This window comes from Rhineura floridana, chromosome 8, assembly GCF_030035675.1.
Source record: "Rhineura floridana isolate rRhiFlo1 chromosome 8, rRhiFlo1.hap2, whole genome shotgun sequence".
In the NCBI taxonomy this organism is placed as follows: Eukaryota; Metazoa; Chordata; class Lepidosauria; order Squamata; family Rhineuridae; genus Rhineura; species Rhineura floridana.
The window spans coordinates 51,582,630-51,602,246 of NC_084487.1; the positions used below are offsets into that span (position 1 = coordinate 51,582,630).

General features: G+C 40.2%; 2 protein-coding genes across 4 annotated transcripts in view; one reads left to right on the forward strand and one right to left on the reverse strand.

Annotated features, from left to right (window-relative positions):
* The first annotated feature begins 372 nt into the window (after window positions 1–372).
* Window positions 373–17,871, forward strand: ARL1 (ADP ribosylation factor like GTPase 1). 2 transcript variants are annotated; one of them, XM_061639476.1, is made up of 6 exons: window positions 373–852; window positions 12,400–12,537; window positions 13,954–14,035; window positions 16,286–16,397; window positions 17,197–17,375; window positions 17,531–17,871. In XM_061639476.1, exons 1-6 carry the CDS (start codon window positions 849–851, stop codon window positions 17,559–17,561), a joined length of 546 nt encoding a protein of 181 aa, XP_061495460.1. In that variant the 5' UTR covers window positions 373–848; the 3' UTR covers window positions 17,562–17,871. The 2 variants fall into 2 exon arrangements, with proteins under 2 accessions (XP_061495460.1, XP_061495461.1); XM_061639477.1 differs by having other exon boundaries at window positions 374–636.
* The window catches only part of UTP20 (UTP20 small subunit processome component), a 106,840-nt gene continuing 103,270 nt past the window's right edge, over window positions 16,048–19,617 (reverse strand). For both annotated transcript variants that reach the window (XM_061639473.1, XM_061639472.1), the window contains exon 62: window positions 16,048–19,483. In XM_061639473.1, coding sequence (XP_061495457.1) covers window positions 19,328–19,483 — 156 coding nt within the window. In that variant the 3' untranslated portion in view covers window positions 16,048–19,327. The remainder of the gene's footprint in view (window positions 19,484–19,617) is intronic.

A 19,617-nucleotide genomic window follows, 5' to 3' on the forward strand; every position in this document is an offset into this window, starting at 1 on the left:
TGCTCCTGTGCTTGCAACATAATTACGAAGATAACATTGCACACCAATGCTTGGGAGTTCATTATGTTTTGTAGTGAGCTGTAGTCTCCCAATAAAAAGTTAGTTACTTGAGTCAAAACAGCTTCCTGTGCACACCAGAGAAGCACCTTTCCAACTTTCACGCCCGATCCTATCCGTGTTTTATTTGGAAGGGAAATCCCCAGACGCTGCTCCTGTAAATAGAGTGTGACGGCAAGGAATCCACAAGGTTTTTCCTCAATCAAATAGGGTGAAGAGCGCGTTATGCGCACTACCTAGCCGCCCCCTCCCCCCATTCAGCAATTTCGGCGTATAGGAAGCAGCGAGTAGGCGGTCTCAGAACACGAGTAGAAGCCGCGCCCCTTTGACCGAAGTGAAACACGAACCCTCCCTTTAGCGAGTCCCGCCTTTCTTCGACTTCCTCAATAGGGAAGCGGGAACGGATTCTAGCTCACTCTTTTGAAATGGTAGATTCGTCACACAGCTGTTGAATTCGTCAGGGCTTTTAAAATACAATTTTTTTAAAAAAATGACGGTGGCACTGTCACACGATTTTTCCCACCAGCGGACAGCAACGACGAAGGAATCATTTTCGCTCCGAACCTCGTGTCGAAAGCTGTAAGTAGAGAGAGGTGTGCCTCTTTTGCTCTCTCGCCGTGTCAGCGGCACACTTGAGGCACGCAGTAGGAGCGGCTGAGGAAGGCGGTTGACGTGGAACCACCTTCGCGGCGAACTTCCGGGTTAACGGCGGTAGGGGCAGCGGCGTCTGAGAAGGAGGGAGCCTGCGGGGTTTCTCAGCGGGGGAAGCGACGCGGGAGAGCGCCTCAGCTATGGGTGAGGAAAGGGCGACGCGCCGTCTTGGCTGCTGAGGGGGCGAAGGGGTGGCGTCGATGCAGGCCAGGGGAGGGGGGAACGGTTCGGCTCGGAAGGGTGGGCGGAGAGGAGAGATAAGCGCCTTCGCCGCCCCAGCCAGCTTTTTTCCCCCGCCCCCTCTCCGTAGGAGAACCATGAGAGAGGTCTTTCGGGGTGCACTCTGGCCCTGGGTTGGTCCTAGCCGTAGGCACGCGCACACAGTCCCCACGCAAAGAGTACCGGCATCCCTTCGAGTGTCGCGGACTTCCTCTCAGGCTGTGGCGTTTCCAGCCCCTCCCTAGGAAACTCCGTGCAGCTCTTGGGCTCTGGGCAGGCCTGGCGATGAGGGGAGATTCCTGTTCGGTTGACTGGCTCAGAACAGACACCTCCCCGCTTTTCTTCTCTTTCTTCTGGCTGTGTAACATTAACATGCCTTTCTTCCTTCCTGCTGGTGGGGGATACTAGGCTTCCTTCGCTCAGTAGGAAAAGGAGGAGGTAGCGTTAGGGGCTTTCTCTGTTGGTGAGCGGGGATGCTTCTAGGCGTGACAGGTACATATTACCTGATTATCCATTTTGGATCCTTGCTCCAGACCTTAGTTAGTCTTTCGATTCGATTCTCGAGGGGGTGGGAATGCCAGTTCCATCCTCCTCCTGCTTGCACACTCCCTTCTACCCCTACCTCTTGTTAAGCCGCTTCGCTTTAGGAGCGCCCGGGACCAGCACGCTGCCCCCACGAAGTGGGGAACTTGTGGCTTTTCAGATATTGTTGGACTCCCAACTCCTATCGGCCCTCGACAGCATGGCCAGTGGTCAGGGATGAGAGGACTTATAGTCTTAGCAACATCTGGAGGGCCATAGGATCCCCATCCCTGCGTTAGGCTGCAGTCCAATACACACTTCCCTGGGAATGTCTCATCTGAATCCAGTGGAGCTTACTTCTGAGTAGACATGTATTGGATTGTAGCCTTAGAGAGGTTTCTTCTTCACAGGTTATGCCTGGGGTGAGTGCTGCCTGCCAGCTGCCTCTCTCTCCTAACCTTATTTAAGAAGGATGTAGTTTGTCTCCTTGTTTGAAGAATAATTAAATAAAGCCTTCAACCTTTCCCACTTAATTGCCCCAACTGCACTTCCAGAGGAGAACAGCCTGTAATCCTAAACCAGGGGAAATTGAACCCCACAGCAAGTGCTGGAAGAACAAGGACTCATGCACATCAACATTGATATATTCATAGTAAGGGGCAAAAAACTGTTTGGTACTGATTTCTACACAGAGGCTGCCTCTTTGTATCTTAATATCTAGAGTAGTCCTTGGACTGGTGTAAGAGAATACAGGCTTTTAATTTCCCTCAAAATCTTCATTAAGCAGAATAGAAAGATTAAGAACATAAGAACATAAGAAGAGCCTGCTGGATCAGGCCAGTGGCCCATCTAGTCCAGCATCCTGTTCTCACAGTGGCCAACCAGGTGCCTGGGGGAAGCCCGCAAGCAGGACCTGAGTGCAAGAACACTCTCCCCTCCTGAGGCTTCCGGCAACTGGTTTTCAGAAGCATGCTGCCTCTGACTAGGGTGGCAGAGCACAGCCATCACGGCTAGTAGCCGTTGATAGCCCTGTCCTCCATGAATTTGTCTAATCTTCTTTTAAAGCCATCCAAGCTGGTGGCCATTACTGCATCTTGTGGGAGCAAATTCCATAGTTTAACTATGCGCTGAGTAAAGAAGTACTTCCTTTTGTCTGTCCTGAATCTTCCAACATTCAGCTTCTTTGAATGTCCACGAGTTCTAGTATTATGAGAGAGGGAGAAGAACTTTTCTCTATCCACTTTCTCAATGCCATGCATCATTTTATACACTTCTATCATTTCTCCTCTGACCCGCCTTTTCTCTAAACTAAAAAGCCCCAAATGCTGCAACCTTTCCTCGTAAGGGAGTCGCTCCATCCCCTTGATCATTCTGGTTGCCCTCTTCTGAACCTTTTCCAACTCTATAATATCCTTTTTGAGATGAGGCGACCAGAACTGTACACAGTATTCCAAATGCGGCCACACCATAGATTTAGAATGAGTCTAGCTTCCTTCCACACTTGTATGTGTTTCCTCCTTCTCCAGCATCACTAAGAGGAGCTGGAAGATTTTGCTTCTGATTACAATTAACAACAGTTTAATGTGATATCTAACCCCATGTTGTGGTTAATTTTAACTATGGTTTGTTTTAAAAAGCCAACTTCAAACCATGGGACATGAAGCTGGCTTGTTTCAACAAACCATAGTTAACATTAACCATAGTTTGTCAAGTTCAGTTGATGTGAAAAACAGAATCAAAAGCTTTCACATTTCTTCTCACAGCCATAAGCCCAGGAGGAGGCTAGGCTCATTACTACCACAATAAACCCTTGTTAATCATGATGTCTGAACATAGCTAATGTATAGAATGAATGGAAGCCATATCTTTTTTCTCTAATTACTTTTGATTTGTATTTAATATGGGTTTATTATGTTAATCTCATGTTTGTTATATGTTTAAATTGTTGATTTGATGATCAGGTGGTTTTTAAATTGAATGTAAATATATCTTTTTATCCAATGTACGCCGCCCAGAGAGCCTTGCTATGGGCGGTATAAAAATTGAATTAAATAAATAAAATAAAAATAAATAAGGCCATAATATTTTTCATTTGAGTGAGAGTTCTACTAGCCAACTGGACTTGGTGAATATGTTTGTACATAACCATCACCTCCAATATCTTACCATATCACTATTGCTCGGGAGGCTGATGGGGGGATTTCCAGTTCCTAGCTATGAATAGTTTAGGTGCAACATGTAGGTACTTAAAAGTTCATTATGTCTGAAGTCAGGGCCATTTTGTTTAAAGTCAGCCAAGTGCAGGTGTTCTTGCAACACTGTAATGGGAAAAACCACAAGGTGGAATTCTCCCTTCCCCCTGCACAACTTTTAAAGATACAGAAGACCTCTTGGAGGCTGGGCCTGGCTTGTGTGTGTGTTTTTATGTTAACTGTCTCATAACTTCTATTTGCCTGTGAGTGTCGTATTTCATAGTTACAGGTGTTCTTTTTAAAAAAACAAATTGCCCAAATTCTGTGATTGTTATTTTTTTTAACTTGAGTTCTTTGCATGGTTTAGGGTTTCATTGCAGGAGATCAGGCTGTTGTGCATTTAACAGCTGTGGGGCAGATAGAGATTAAATGGAGTAAGCCTTTTCTACTATGAAAATACAATTATGGGGAAAGCTTCACCTGTTAACATTCTGTCTGTCATACATCTTATTGTGTGTGCTCCTCTCCCCAGGTTTACTTTTGATTTGTGAATGCCATGACCATGACCATTCTCTCCCCCTGTTTATATTTGCAACAACCCTGTGAGGTAGCTTAGGCTGAGACAATATATATACATAAGCAGCAGTTGGTAGTTGTAGTTGGTACAGCATTAATAAACAATAGCCCCTGAAATGCTGAAATGTATTCTGGTGGAGTCCAGTCCTATATATGTCTACTCCGAATTAAGCCTCATTGAGTTAAATGGATAAGTATATAGGACTGCAGATTAATTTTTACCTCTGAAAGGAATGCGCTGTCAAAACATGGAATTTAAGAGACATACTTTTCTGGACATGTTTGAAACAGGTGGGTAGGTGGGAAGGGAGCTGTGTTAATCTAACTTGGGTTATCAACATAGTGACCTAAAGGTCACTTCCGGGAAGGGTGACTTAGCCTGTGCCTGCTTTTGAGACGGGCTCCTGCCTCAAAAGAAGCTTATTCAGATATATCAGTCAGATTTTTTTTTTTTTTGACTGATTAAACTTCTCCCGGGTAGGGAGAAACGAAGAGATTAACCTCAAAGCCTATTTTTGTTGGGACGACCAGATCTCATTAATTTATGGGACGAGGTCCAGCCGACGAAGGTGGGACGGATTTTCAACAACAAGCTCTATCTGATAAAGCGAACGTTCATCTTATCTTCTAAGAGAGAACGCACTAACAGGCAAGCACCCTTCTTTCTATATTTTTCTTTTACTTGACTTAAATTGTTGCTGTTTAAAAGAGATTTGCCAGATTGATCGGTTTTTGACATCTCACTGGGGAGCCATAACTTCTCTCTGCTACTCACTAATTAATAGCTTATCTCTGTTTTTGTTGCAAAAAGCTGTCCTGGATTTGCATTCTAAAGATATACACAGAAGAGGGATTTCTATTCCAGATTTTTATTTTGAAGAATATTATATTGTCTGAGACTACTCTCTTTTTGGTCTATTTTATTTTGACGAATCTGTTTCCTGACGACCGCCATTAATTGTTTCGATCCTGGGAACTGCATTTTGTTTACTTAAGCATGGAGAGATAAGGCTGTCTGCTCTGTTTATACTGTGATGTCACCAAGTTTGGAGTATTAACCCAATTGTTGCTGAAATAAGAAGTGGTTTTCCTATATTTTTCTTTTAAAATGGCAATTAAGAAAGTGGCTGAGAAGCTGGAAATAACTATGTTTCAGAAAATAATGGATGAGATTGAGATAACGAAACAAAACCTGCGACAGGGTTGTAAGGAGCTGAAAATTGAATTGAGTAAAATGAAGCAGGAGATTAAAGATATAGGGGTCCCTGTGAGAGAGGTGACCCTGGAAGGGGTCCCTGTGAGAGAGGAGACCCCGGAGATTGGAACAAACGTGGAACAGGAAAAAGATTTGGAGTCTATGGACTTTAGAAACAAAATCTATTGTTTGGAGACACAGGAGATTAAAGACATAGGGGTCCTTGTGAGAGAGGAGACCCTGGAGACTGGAACAGGGGTCCCTGTGAGAGAGGAGACCCTGGAGACTGGAATAGGGGTCCCTGTGAGAGAGGAGATCCCGGAGATTGGAACAAACGTGGAACAGGAACAAGATTTGGAGTCTATGGACTTTAGAAATAAAATCTATTGTTTGGAACTCAATGTTATCTCTGAAGAAATTAATGAAGATTCTAGAGATAAAGTTATCAATGGCATGGATAATCTTCTGGACTGGAATGATGTGATGGAGCCCAATATAGAGAAAATCTATGGAATTAACTGCAGCCATGTGACAATGGAAAAACTTTCAAGAGATGACCCAGTGTATTTTGAAAAAAAGAACAGAGATATGATTTTACAGCAGTATTTCAGCAACCTATTCAGAATGGATGGCAAGAAAATATTTGGGATAGAGGTAATTCCCATCAGACTCTTACTATATGACTATGGCTTTGACAGCAAGATTATTATGGAATACTGATAATGGAAGATTGGATACTGAAATTACTGGACTTAACAAGACTACTGAAGATGGAAGATGGAAAATGGAAAATGGAACTAATAGGGATAATAGAACAATGGCTACTGAAATTACTGAACCTAACAGATTCTGATGTGATGGATTAATTGAAATGTTTATTTTGACTATGGTTATGACAATAAGATTATCATAATTAGTAATGAGATGGATTAATCGATATGCTTATCTGGAAAAAAAATTGATAGATATATTTCTTAAAGAATTGAAACCTCTCTTTGACTTTTTGTGGAAAGAATAAAGTAATGTTTATGAGATTTGATGATTAAGTAAGATAACTATTGGAGGAAAGTGATTTTATAATATGACTTAAGAGACAGGATTGTTATATATTATAGACTTATAACTGATTTGATCTTTGACAAATGGGAAGTCAATATTTTACTCTTTATTTTTTATTTTTGTTTTTTTTTTTCTTTTTTTCTTTTTGTTTAACTATTTTTGATTTTGTTTTTTGTCTTTGAATGTTTTATGATTTTGTCTTGTATGTTTTATGAAAATCTGAATAAAAATTATTGAGAAAAAAAAAACATAGTGACCTAAAGGAGAGAAAGCATGCATCAACTAAACATTTTCATTGGCAATAATGCAGTTTTAAAATTATAATTTCATTAAAATTATGTTATCAAAGGACTAGCTGCAAGATTACCTCATAAAAGAATGAATATATTTAGTTTATGAAATTTTCAGCATTCACAGAATTTGAGTGTGATGCAATTATCGAAGATGGTCAGCTCTTGAGTGAAATCAAATGGTGAATTTCAATGCATTTTCGAAGAGTTGCTTAGATTCCTTTTTAAGATAAGGGCATAAAGGGAAGAAAATGGTTAATCAACTGCTGATAGGAAAAAAATATCAATGTTTATTGTACAGTACGTTTATTGTTTTGGGCCCTCTGGGTTCACCGGTGTAATTTTTTTTATGAAGAGCCTGCTTCTGATGATCGTAAGGAGAAAGAAATCTCTTTGAAGTCTTTGTAGGTTGCCATTTTTGAATAAACCTTCAAGGCTCCTGTGTTGGGGTTCTGTTTGCGTACTTACTGTGAGTCTTTTTGTGTAGTTTATCTTGAGTAGTTTATCAGTGTGTCCTGGGGTATCTATGTGGCTCGCTCCATAATCCAATCTAATTTTGTTCTTCCGTTCTTATTTGGGGAAGGCAGATTTTAGTGGAAGGAGACAGGCTGTGTTCGCGTGTCATAGTAAGCCATACTTTATTCCTCCCAGATTATGCTAGGAGAAAACAAACCACGATGCTTGGTGTAAGCATTATGTCTAACCAGGGTTCATGTTTGTTTTGCTCTAACAAACTATGATCAGTAAGCCACGGGGAAACCTTGGCTACAGATTGTGGTTTGTTGGGAGTTAACAAACCTCAATGTCTTCATATAATACTAAACTGTTGCTGTTATATGCCTTCAAGTCAATTATGACTTATGGTGACCCTATGAATCTTTTTTGGATATATTCATAGGGTTTTCATGGTAAGAGGTGTTCAGAGGTGGTTTACCATTGCCTTCCTCTAAGCCTATGGCACCCGATATTCCCAAGTGGTCTCCCATCCAAGTACTAATTTCCGAGATTAGATGAGTTTGGGCATGTTCAGGATAGTATGGCTGTAGGCGATACTAAACTAGGGATTATGATTTGTTTCCTCCCAGCATGAGCTGAGAGGCATGATGAGGGATTTAGCTCTTGGACATTAAAAAGGTTTATGGCTTACCATGATATGAGAACATGGCCAAAAAGAATATCCTTTAGAGGTAATTCTGTGATAAACTGAGTGTTGTTATATTTATGTGTGCACTTGGAGTGGTGGTTGATTAGCAAGAGTATGATTGTAGGCTTCTTGGGTAGAGTCCATTTATTCATATGACTGTGATATTGAGGAAGTTGATCCTTATTTTGGGTACTTTCCAGACTTAGTTAGATGGGACTGGGGAGGAGTTGAAGTTATTATGGAACCACAGCAGTAGTTCCCAAACTTTTTTCCCCACAGACCGCTTGAAAATTCCTGAGGGTGTTGACTGACACTTTAATGATTTTTCTGCCTATTGTAGCAATCATAATTCATAGAATTTGAATTGTAATACAATATAAAAAATAAAAGAAGCAATTACAATGCAATTAAAATAATATGAATATTCAATACAATGGATGTGCCATGTTCAACCACAAATCCACAGACCACCTGAATGAAGTTCACAGCTTGGGAACCCCTATAATAAGAGTCTACATTGAATGTCCAGATTACAGCACAAATAATGTTAACAATAGGGCACATCACTTCCTGGATCCTTATCCAAAACAGATGTGAACAATCTTTCATTTTATTGTTCTTGAAGAAGTATTTGCTTACTCTTAACACTGAAGTCTAAATGAAAATAACTTGACTTGGATATCTTATCCTGTGATGTCCCAGCAGTGAAAATTATCAATCCCTTGCATTCAGTACCCATTGTTTTCCTCTCCCATAGTCTCTTATATCCACTGTCTAATTTTTCAGTCTGTCCTGACTGTTCTGTGAAGGAAGGAAACAAGCCAAAACCCTGGCTCATCCTTTGGTTCCTCCAAACAAACCACAAGTGGTAAAGTTTGTTTGTTTCCTTGGCTTTACTACTATTGTTTGTTAGGAGGAAACAAGCCTTGAGAGTGGGTTTGCATGTCGCAATAAGCCAGACTCTGGCTTGGCTTGTTCCAGGCTGTTTCCTCCCTGTCTGTCAGGAGTGTGGGAGGAGCAAAGTACTTAATGCATATCAAACCATCTTTGGTTTGATATGCATGGTATGGTTTAACATTGGATGCAAACTGGGCAGTGTTTGGACATGGGTTTTATATGAATAGTAACAGTCTTAGCAGAATAATTGACAGAATGCATATGTGTTTTGGTTAAACATTAAAAGCCTTCAGGCCTAGTTAGGGGTCAGTTGTTTATTATTATTATTAGTAGTAGTAGTAGTAGTAGTAGTAGTTTGTTTATACCCTGCCTTTTGGCCAAAGGCCCTCAAGGTGGCTTACAAAAAACACAAATATAAAAAAAATATATAAAAAACAAAAAAACCACAAATATAAAATACAATATAAAAACAATACCAAATACAAAATACAATTTGCAAAAGTTAAATAACAATACACATAGTAGCTCTTAATGGTGGCTTTATCCGTGGTTTATATTTTAAACATTGGTGTAGTGTAGAAGAAAGGAATTGTTTAGGTTAGTTTTTGATGGGATTATATCCTTACGTAACATCACTTCTTTATGCTGTGTTTGGACAGATAACTAGGTATGATTAGTTAGGCAATTCTGAAGGTGAGAAAGATTTAAACATCTGTGGCCTGAACCATTTGGAATTGTATTTGAAAATTGTACAACAAAAAATGAATTTGGTAACCTTTAGCTCAGACTGGTTTTCCACAGTCTTAGTACAAGAGTATCTTAATATCTCACTGGGATCTTGCACTGCCTTAAAATGAAGTATGAAAATACTGTTGAATAAAATATTATTGAAATTCTTATTTGTCAAATGGGACAAGAGAGATTTCAATTTGATGTATAATTCAGCTTAATAAAATAAGGATATTCTGTAGTGCAGCCGTGCAGTTGGTTTACCTGTGAGTAATTGTTGCCCTGAAGTGAACAGCTGAGTGGCCCATGCCTGGACATCCTTCATTACTTGCTTGCCTCATTCCCATCCTAGACTGATGGGTGGCACAGCACTGTGCTTGTTTCCTTGGCCTTCAGATAGAGAGTGGCCTTCAGATAGTGCATGTTACCTTAAGAGTAAATCCCACTAAGTTCAATGAGGCTTACTTCCTACGGTGGGTGTTTAACATTGACCAAACCATGGACTGTGTGTATGCAAACCCAATATTGCTACTGAGTGCAAACTTATGACAGCTACTCATGGTTCCCTCCCTAACAAATGCACAGGATTGACATTTGTAAAGAAGCCTTCTCTGATCACATTTTAAAACATCTTAGGTATACACCAGGATTTCCATATGTGTGAGTGGACTGGCATACTCCATGACTTTCATAGACACCAAAAAGACTGGCTGAGGAGGGACAGATTGCTCTGTTCATCTTGGCAGGTTTTTCTTCCACTAGCCTGCCTTGTAGCCTGTATTTCCATACAGCTAGCTTCTTAGTAGGCTACTGTGTGTGTGTGGTGTTGTTGGTGTTGGTGTTTTTACAAGGCTGGTGCACACCTTAAAATGTACTGTGTGAACTGTTTCTGATACTAACTGCAAAGCTGTGTTTATTTCCATGTTGGTATTGCCTACAGGTATAATCCTGTTTTACATATTTTATATAACTACATTTGGTGTTCATGTCCCAGTTGTCATCTATCGTTTACCCTAAATCTAAATCTAACATTGTCACTCTATCATGCTTTTTCAACATCTTTTGTGTACTGGATGATTCTGTTTTCAGTTTCAGCTGTTTCTAGTAGTATTCCCGACTACTAGAATAATTTAGATAATTGGCACAAAGCAAACTAGAGCAGAATCAAGGCCTGGTGAATCATAACTTTTTCCAGCAATATCTATAATATCTTGTGTAATTAAAAGAACTGAAACTCAAAGCCAGTGAGAAATCACTTTCAAAATAGAACAAGATATCTAATCAAAATGTGTAATTTATTGGGACTGAACTGTTTTTACTGACACACTGAAATAAAACTGGCTAAAAATGGTAAAATGAACTTTCAATTCAGACCAGCAGACATCATAACAAACCATGTTTTATCATGAGAATTCGTTTCCACTCTTGTCCCCCTCCATTGTGATCACGAGGAGATCAGAAGCTTTTGCTTCTGCTTTCGATTAACCACAGATGATGATTTTTTTTACCCTTCCTTCACCCAAAGGCCCAGGGCGGGTTACAACAATTTTAAAATACTGTTTACTGTTATGTTTGAATGCTAAACTGTGGTTAATCTTAATGATTTTTTTAATGCAAGCTAGCTTCATAAACCATGGTTTTAAGTTGCCCTGTTTGAAACAAACCATGATTAAGATTAACTACAGTTTGTCAGGATTCAGAAGAAACAACATGCTGGAGTTAAACAAAAATGGAAGTGAAGGCTTCTGATCTCTTCCTTGTAACCAGTCTGGAGGAGCAGAGGGGAGTGTGTGGGCCTAAGGCTGTGGCTCATTTCCATTACAATAAATTATGGTCTTCCTCACACTTGCACACTCCCCTCTCTTCATCAGAACCAGCTCCTATCTATTGGTGTTAACCAAATATGAGATTTATTTAGCATACGTTTACTGCACTCTTTAGATCAGGTGTGGGTAACCTTTGTCCTCCAGATATTGCTAAACTGCAACTCTCATCTGCCCCAGCAAGCACAGGCAGGGGCCAGGGATGATTATTTGTAGTTCAGCAACATCAAAGGTTCTCCATGCCTACTTTAGCTGAAAAGGCTTCTAAAGTGGCTTATGAAGATCAGTAGTAAGGTAGTCCCTGCCTTCAGACTAACAGTTTAAAAGATATGACACAAAAGGAAAAAGGCTTTCTGAACTGTTTCCATCTCAGCTGATGATTATAAGAACTGTAACTTTTAAAAACTAGTGCATGAGCTTCCTAGTCTCCTCCTTCCTTCTGTGTCATATCTTTTAAACTTATAATCATCAGCTGAGATGGAAACAGTTCAGAAAGCCTGATGGAATGGCTGCTGCTAGGTGACATTTGAGGGAGGGCCAAAGGCAATCGATCTCTTTCAGCAGAGGTGATAGAATAGCCCTGCTTTGCTTGGGGAAATGTTTTACAGAATTACAAAAAAAGTCTAAAATAAAACTAAGGGGAATCCTAAAAAACCCAGCTGTGTGAAGACTGAACATGTTGAACATGTTCAGTAGCCTCATTGCTGAATGTCAGAAAAGAGATACAGAAATGAGTGTGTGCAGAATGCTTGCTAGCCTCAACCCTGAACAGGATGCCTCCTACACTGCAACATTTTGTTGCACGCCTTACTTGTATACTTCCTAAAGACATCCAGCATTTGACATTTTGAAGCTGACACAAGATACTGGAGCGGTCAGCCCAAATAAGACCTTTGTCCAAGAAACCTATCATGTTTCTGCATTGTCATAAGTAGATACTTGGAAGCACATGTGCTTCTCACTGGAGCTTTGGAAACAAGCTGTTAACGTTGAATACTCTGTAATAATGAAATTCAATTTTGACAGTGATCCTTGTTCTTTGTAGGTGGCTTTTTTTCAACGATCTTTTCCAGTTTATTTGGTACACGGGAGATGAGAATTTTAATCCTGGGATTAGATGGAGCAGGAAAGACAACAATTCTCTACAGGTTACAGGTTGGAGAAGTTGTGACTACCATTCCTAGTAAGTGTTCTTCTAAATGTAATGTAATACTTAAAGCATTGTATTACATGTTATTCGCTGTTCACTCACCCATTATTAAATAAAACTTACATGTAATAAGCTTAAATGACTGTTAAAGTGCATCTAAAGTAGATTCAATTTTAATCCTAATATAGGGTAAAATGCAACATAATAAATAAGCATTGTAAATCAGTGCAGTCCTATACATGTCTGTTGAGAAGGAAGCCACAATGAATTCAGTGGGACTTCCTCTTGAGTGTTTATGGTATTGCAGCCTGAGTCACACAACTGAATTTTGTCACAAGTGATTAAATGCTAGTAAGACATAATGTTTATCAATTTTTGAGAGAGTCTATAGTACACCTCAGAGTATTCAACAATAATGCTAAAGGAACATTGCTTTCAAATCTGGACAGAACAAGTGCCTAGCAAACGAGCTTATAGTTTGTTTTTCTTAATAGGAAAACAGGATTATGATTTTTGCTGTATAATGTCATAAGGCTGGTGTGGGGAACTGGATCCAGCTGGTGGGCCAGATCCTCATCACCCTCACCTTCATGGGCCCTGTCAATCATATGATGTCATAATGATCTCAGTGACCACACAGTTAGAAATCAAACTGCACAGACAAACAAACAGTGCAAGCATTAATGATCAGCTGGTCACTGGGGTTTACAAAGCCCAGCGCACAGCATTTTGCAGTTCTCAACAATTCCCTGTGCAAAGTGCTTTGCAGGTACTTGTGGCTTGGTCAAAACATCCCTGCAAGCCAAATGGGAAAGCCTGGCAAGTCTAATTAGGCCTTGGATGTCCTAGATTCCTCACCACTGTGGTATGGCATAGTTACTAGCTTATTGTGATTGTGTAGATCTCTCCTGTTTTGCATCTTCCTATTAGTGAATGAATGGGCAGAACAAACCAGGATCCTTAGCTTAGCATTACATGCAAATTGGGGATTGTGGTTTGCTTGATCCAAATTATCACCTGATCCCAAGGTTTGTTCTTGGTTTACTAATCAGGGTTTATTTGAGCAAAACCACCCATAATCCTGAGTGTAGATGTAACACTAAGGCTAGGTTTATGGTTTCTTGCTCCCACTTGCTATCGGGGAGGAGCATAGCAGGAGTGATCTGTGCATTCACGGTAAATAGGTTACCATGATGTGTGAACACACCTGGTGCTCTTGACCATATCTGCTATTCTTTTACTCAACTTTGTTGCTGTTTTCTGAACAAGAATGACAAGTTTAACTTTCAAACTATGGAGTATACTGAGTAATAAAAGAGCACAGTTTGTCCTGGAACAGAAACCAACCTGATTTAGATTTGTGTATGCAGATTTCAACAAACAGTATGAATTTGGACTTCAACATTTTTTAAATTTGCACTGGTAAATTACTTTGGTTTTCTTTTCCAGCAATTGGTTTCAATGTTGAGACAGTAACCTACAAGAATCTGAAGTTTCAAGTCTGGGACTTAGGAGGACAGACAAGCATCAGGTATAGCACATCTGAAGAAAATGACAGGAGTGCAAATGCAGGACATCACTTCTGAAATATGTAACTGAGTGCTTGGGGTCCTTGACAAATTTGGTAATTAGAAAATAGCATTTTCTTGTTCCTGTGTTCTACAAAATTAGCATGGTTTTTGTTGTACCCAACTAAGAAAAATCTAAGGTTCTAAAATGTGTATATATGCAAAAACCCAGTTTGAAAAATCTGCTTCCCATGCAAGTAACTTATTTCGATTTATTTCAGTAGAACTGACCGTATTTATTTCTCTGTGCCTTTGAAGCTGCTTAACTTGATACTGATTCTATGGGCCCTGCCTAAGATTCATTCCCTTTGTTTTGGCCAGTAGAATTCGTTGATAATGAAAAACAGATTGGATTTTTGAGTCATTCAAGTGCTACTGGATTAGTTTAATGTTAGCAAGTGTGCCATTCCTGGGCAAGGTTCTGGACAGGGTGGTTGCATCCCAGCTCCAGGCACTCTTGGATGAGACCGATTGTCTGGATCCATTTCAATCGGGTTTCAGGCCCGGTTTTGGTACGGAGACAGCCTTGGTCGCCCTGTATGATGACTTTTGTCGGGAGAAAGACAGAGGGAGTGTAACTCTGTTGATTCTCCTTGATCTCTCAGCGGCTTTTGATACCATCGACCATATTATCCTTCTGGGGAGGCTTGCGGATTTAGGAGTTGGAGGTACTGCCTGGCAGTGGTTCCGCTCCTATCTGGCAGGTCGTCTCCAGAAAGTAGTGCTTGGGGAGCACTACTCGATACCCTGGGCGCTCCAATATGGAGTCCCGCAGGGATCAGTTCTGTCCCCCGTGCTCTTTAACATTTATATGAAGCCGCTGGGTGCTGTCATCAGGAGTTTTGGAGTGCGTTCTCATCAGTACGCTGATGATACGCAGCTCTACTTCTCCTTTTCATCTTCTTCAGGTGAGGCTGTCAAGGTCCTAAACAGATGCTTGGCCGTGATAATGGACTGGATGAGAGCGAACAAATTGAAGCTCAATCCAGACAAGACTGAGATGCTGTTAGTAAATGGATCCCCTGACCAGTTGGATGTTCGACCTGTTCTGGATGAGGTTACACTCCCCCTGAAGGAGCAGGTGCACAGCTTGGGAGTCCTTCTGGACCCGTCCTTGTCACTTGAGGCGCAGGTGGCCTCGGTGGCACGGACTGCTTTTTACCAACTTAGGCTGGTAGCCCAGCTACGCCTGTATCTGGACAGGGAACATCTTGCTTCAGTTGTCCATGCTCTGGTAACCTCAAGATTGGACTACTGCAATGCACTATATGTGGGGCTGCCCTTGAAGACGGTTCGGAAACTGCAGCTTGTGCAGAATGCAGCGGCCAGATTAATAACCGGGACCAAGCGGTTGGATCATGTGACACCGACTCTGGCCCGCTTGCACTGGCTGCCTATATGTTTCCGGGCCCGATTCAAGGTGCTGGTTTTAACCTATAAAGCCTTACATGGCACAGGCCCACAATACCTGATGGAACATCTCTCCCGATATGAACCTACCCGTACACTGCGCTCAACATCGAAGGCCCTCCTCCGGGTGCCTACTCAGAAAGACGCCCGGAAGGCGACTACAAGAAAGAGGGCCTTCTCGGTAGCGGCCCCCGAACTATGGAACACCCTTCCTGACGAGGTACGCCTGGCACCTACTTTACTATCATTTCAGCGCCAGGTGAAAACCTTCCTCTTTGCCCAGGCATTTTAATATTTTTAGTATTTTAGTATTTGTATTTAATGTTTGTAAAGATAGTTATGTTTCATCTTTTTTTTCTCTAATTACTTTTGATTTGTATTTAATATGGGTTTATTATGTTAATCTCACTTTTGTTGTGTGTTTAAATTGTTGATTTGATGATCAGGTGGTTTTTAAATTGAATGTAAATATATATTTTTTATCCAATGTACACCGCCCAGAGAGCCTTGCTATGGGTGGTATAAAAATTGAATTAAATAAAATAAATAAATAAATAAATAAATTAATTAGCTGCTAAAAAGGAAATGGAAAGGAGAAATCATATGTGGACTCTAGCTGTAATAACTCTCAGCAGCTCCTGAGATAAATCCCTTTATAGAGTTGTGATCTCTAAAGAATTACTTTATGGTTCTGCCTGAAAAGGTTGGCTTTTTAGGCTTCCGCAATAGTAGTATGAAGCTGTGATTGTTTCACTTGAATAAACAATATTTATTGTTTAAACAATACAATGTTTATTTTCCAGGCCATATTGGCGATGTTATTATTCCAATACAGATGCAGTCATCTATGTAGTAGACAGCTGTGACAGAGACAGAATTGGAATTTCAAAGTCTGAGCTTGTTGCCATGTTGGAGGTAGGAAACCTGAGGTTTAAAAAGTGATAGTTCTAGATATTATCCATGAATTTTGCACGGTAGATCCATTTCATAATTGTTTTACTATCAACCTGAGATCGTGTTTTAGACTTGTATTGCTGTTTCTGCCTATTTTTTAAATTAGTGACAGCAGCATCACATCAGTCCTGCACTTAAAAAGGGCTTTATGTGGGTAGCTCTGGGAGGTTTAGACCTTCACACATACTGCTTAAATAGACACCCAGAGTCATACGCAAATAAAAAGTGTTGGATTTCTGTGCTTGAATCAGGTGAGCAGAGAGTGTACGGAGAGGGATGATAACTGGGATTTTGCCTGATTTTTAGCAGGACAGGCTAAAGAAAGCATTGGAAAAGGATTTTGAGTGCTGCAAGAGCTTATTATATAGCACTGGACTTCATTAGATTTATCACTCCTACACGTTTTAAAAGTGTGAGGATCCAATAAATGCCTCTGTAGCTTCTGGTCTTTTTACAAGGAGATATATGCTAACTACAATGGAAGATTGAACTGTTCATACAATTGCACATAGTAGTCATTTAGATGTATGCTTATGATGATAATCTGGCCCTTCAGCAACTAAACATCAGTGCTCCCACTAATGGCTGTATGTGATATCTCATGTACTGCTTTCCAACACTTTAGTTTAAAAATTTCTAGAAGTAAACTCAACTGAAAATCAGTTTTTTAATCAGCTGCTGAACATTAGGTATTGTGCATGACTTGAGATGAGGCTTTGTGATACGTATTAATTTTTGTGGGCTAATCTGTCTCTTTTAGGAAGAAGAACTAAAGAAAGCCATTTTAGTGGTCTTTGCAAACAAGCAAGATATGGAACAGGCTATGACTCCAACAGAAATGGCAAATGCACTTGGACTTCCAGCTCTCAAGGATCGAAAATGGCAGATATTCAAAACATCTGCAACCAAAGGCACTGGACTTGATGAGGCAATGGAGTGGTAAGTGCTACTGCTGTTAGGCTGTGTATATATAGTGTAGAGTCCTGCTGGACTACAAAACAGTTGGTGGTACCAAACAAGGCTTCATTATTTCTTTTAAAATTACATATGTACATGTAACTTTTTAAATCACAAAGCTGAATTTGTCTTTGTAGGTTGGTGGAGACCTTGAAGAGCAGACAGTGAAATGGACTCAAAAGTTTTCCTTTAGTTGTCATATGAATTAATGCAATTCTGTAAATAGGACTGACTGAATATTACCTTTTGAAAGGAATGGGGTTTCATTGCATTGTAAATCACATTGAATCAACGGAATGTTCGTATACTATGTTTAAAATATTCCATTCTTTTATCTTGTGTAAGTTATGTATGTGACATCAATTTTTATTACAGTCATAACTGAAGTAGACCATGAGAAAAATTGGAATACATCTTTGTTACTTGGAATTCTAAGTGTTTGAAACTATTTAACACTAATAAATATATTTAACTATCATTTATCTAGATTTTTGTGTTTCATGCCAGTCACCTTTAATGTGTTCCTTTTTGAAATTAGAGCTTAAAGTAATCAGTGGAGAGCCGGTGTGGTGTAGTGGTTAAGGTGTTGGACTACGACCTGGGAGACCAGGGTTCGAATCCCCACATAGCCATGAAGCTTGCTGGGTGACCTTGGGCCAGTCACTGCCTCTCAGCCTCAGGAAAACCCTATTCATAGGGTTGCCATAAGTTGGAATCAACTTGAAGGCAGTACGTTTACATTTTTTAAAGTAATCAGTAGTTTGGTTGTTATGAGTGGCATTATCTGCATGATTTGGACTGTTACAGGGTGAAGCCTTGATACCCAGACTAGTGAGAACTCTTTTTAGCATTGATTAAACAACCACTTATTTCCCTGTAACCGTTGGTGGAAGCTTGGCCATTAAAGTATTTTGCTCATAGCCTTTCCTGTGAAGTAAGGGAAGGGTTGAAGTGCTGAACCCATACCTGCATAGAAATGGAGCTTCTACCAGGAGAAGGCAGGTTCAGAGTTAAGTAGGAAAAAGAAGTGTGAGAGGATCTTCCAGGTATTGGAATATGCTTATTCAATGTACTGAAGGTTGTATAGACTAAGCTGTGATTTAAGTGAAGTCAAATGTCCCGAAATCCTTTGCGTTAGGCCAATGCGCAAAGCCCTTAAGCCAGTGGTTCAGTTTACATCTAGAGGCTCTTAGACTGTGAGCTGAAAGCCATAGATAGAACTAGAATAACTACTTCTAGGTAACTAGAAGCAAAATAAATTTACTTTTAGGGACATGTATGTTTCTACTCTATCCCTTGTAATTAATATAAGGGGTTGAAGGACATAGCATAGTAGTGGGGTGGGATAGAAAGAATACTACTACACTAGGTAGAGTTAGAAAAGCACTTGCACCTCCATAGGGAGGCCTGCCTCTGAATAAGTGTTCAAGTCACACACTGTACAGTATTATTTTAAAGTACTTTAAACACATTTCATTAGAAAAATGCATTGTATTACCACTGTCTGTACATCTCTCTACAGTGAACCAAGCCACAGAGTCCAGCAAGGCTCAGCCTTAATTATAAGTAGCCTCTGAATGAAATTATATAGACACATTATGGGGAAAACTCTACGGCATCATAGGGTTAATCAGGAGCGCTACAGATTAAAAATACAAATAAATACATAGTAATCCATAAGAATGCATATTTTGTCATTGCAAGACATCTGTCTCTCCTGCAACAATTCTGACCCTTAACAGACCATGCAGTGATTGTAACTCTCTTGGGAGGTACTACTTTGTTATGTTATATCCTCTAGTGTGGCATGTAAGAGGGTTTGCTGATACTGTTCTTATTTTGCCAAGTACTCAGAGGTTTTTTGCTTCATACTCTCTGCAAGATGGCAGCCGTGAATGGAATACACATTTATAACTGAGTCATACGCTAATGTTTCACTCCACCATTGCCAAGTCTTTTAATGCACAGCTTCTTGGTCTTTTGGCTTTGTATCCAGGCCGCAGAAATTCTATTTTTCTCTTCTTTGCTTCAATTTTATTCTTGTGTCTCTTCAGCTTCTTCTTGGCAGCAATGTCAGGATTAGCAACCACCTAACCAGAAAACAAAAGAAGTCAAACTATTGTGCAGGTTCACACTTCCCCAATACATTCTGAAATTGCCTGGCTTAAATAAAAGTTGTCATGCCATCTGACAAGCTCTAATTTTTTAAGCAGATAAAAGTAAA

Bases quoted from the DNA above. Each gene is read 5' to 3' on its own strand.
- ARL1 (XM_061639476.1), top strand. The intron at 14,036-16,285 runs GTATAGCACATC...TTTATTTTCCAG, and splicing joins GGAGGACAGACAAGCATCAG to GCCATATTGGCGATGTTATT. The intron at 17,376-17,530 runs GTAAGTGCTACT...TTGTCTTTGTAG, and splicing joins CTTGATGAGGCAATGGAGTG to GTTGGTGGAGACCTTGAAGA.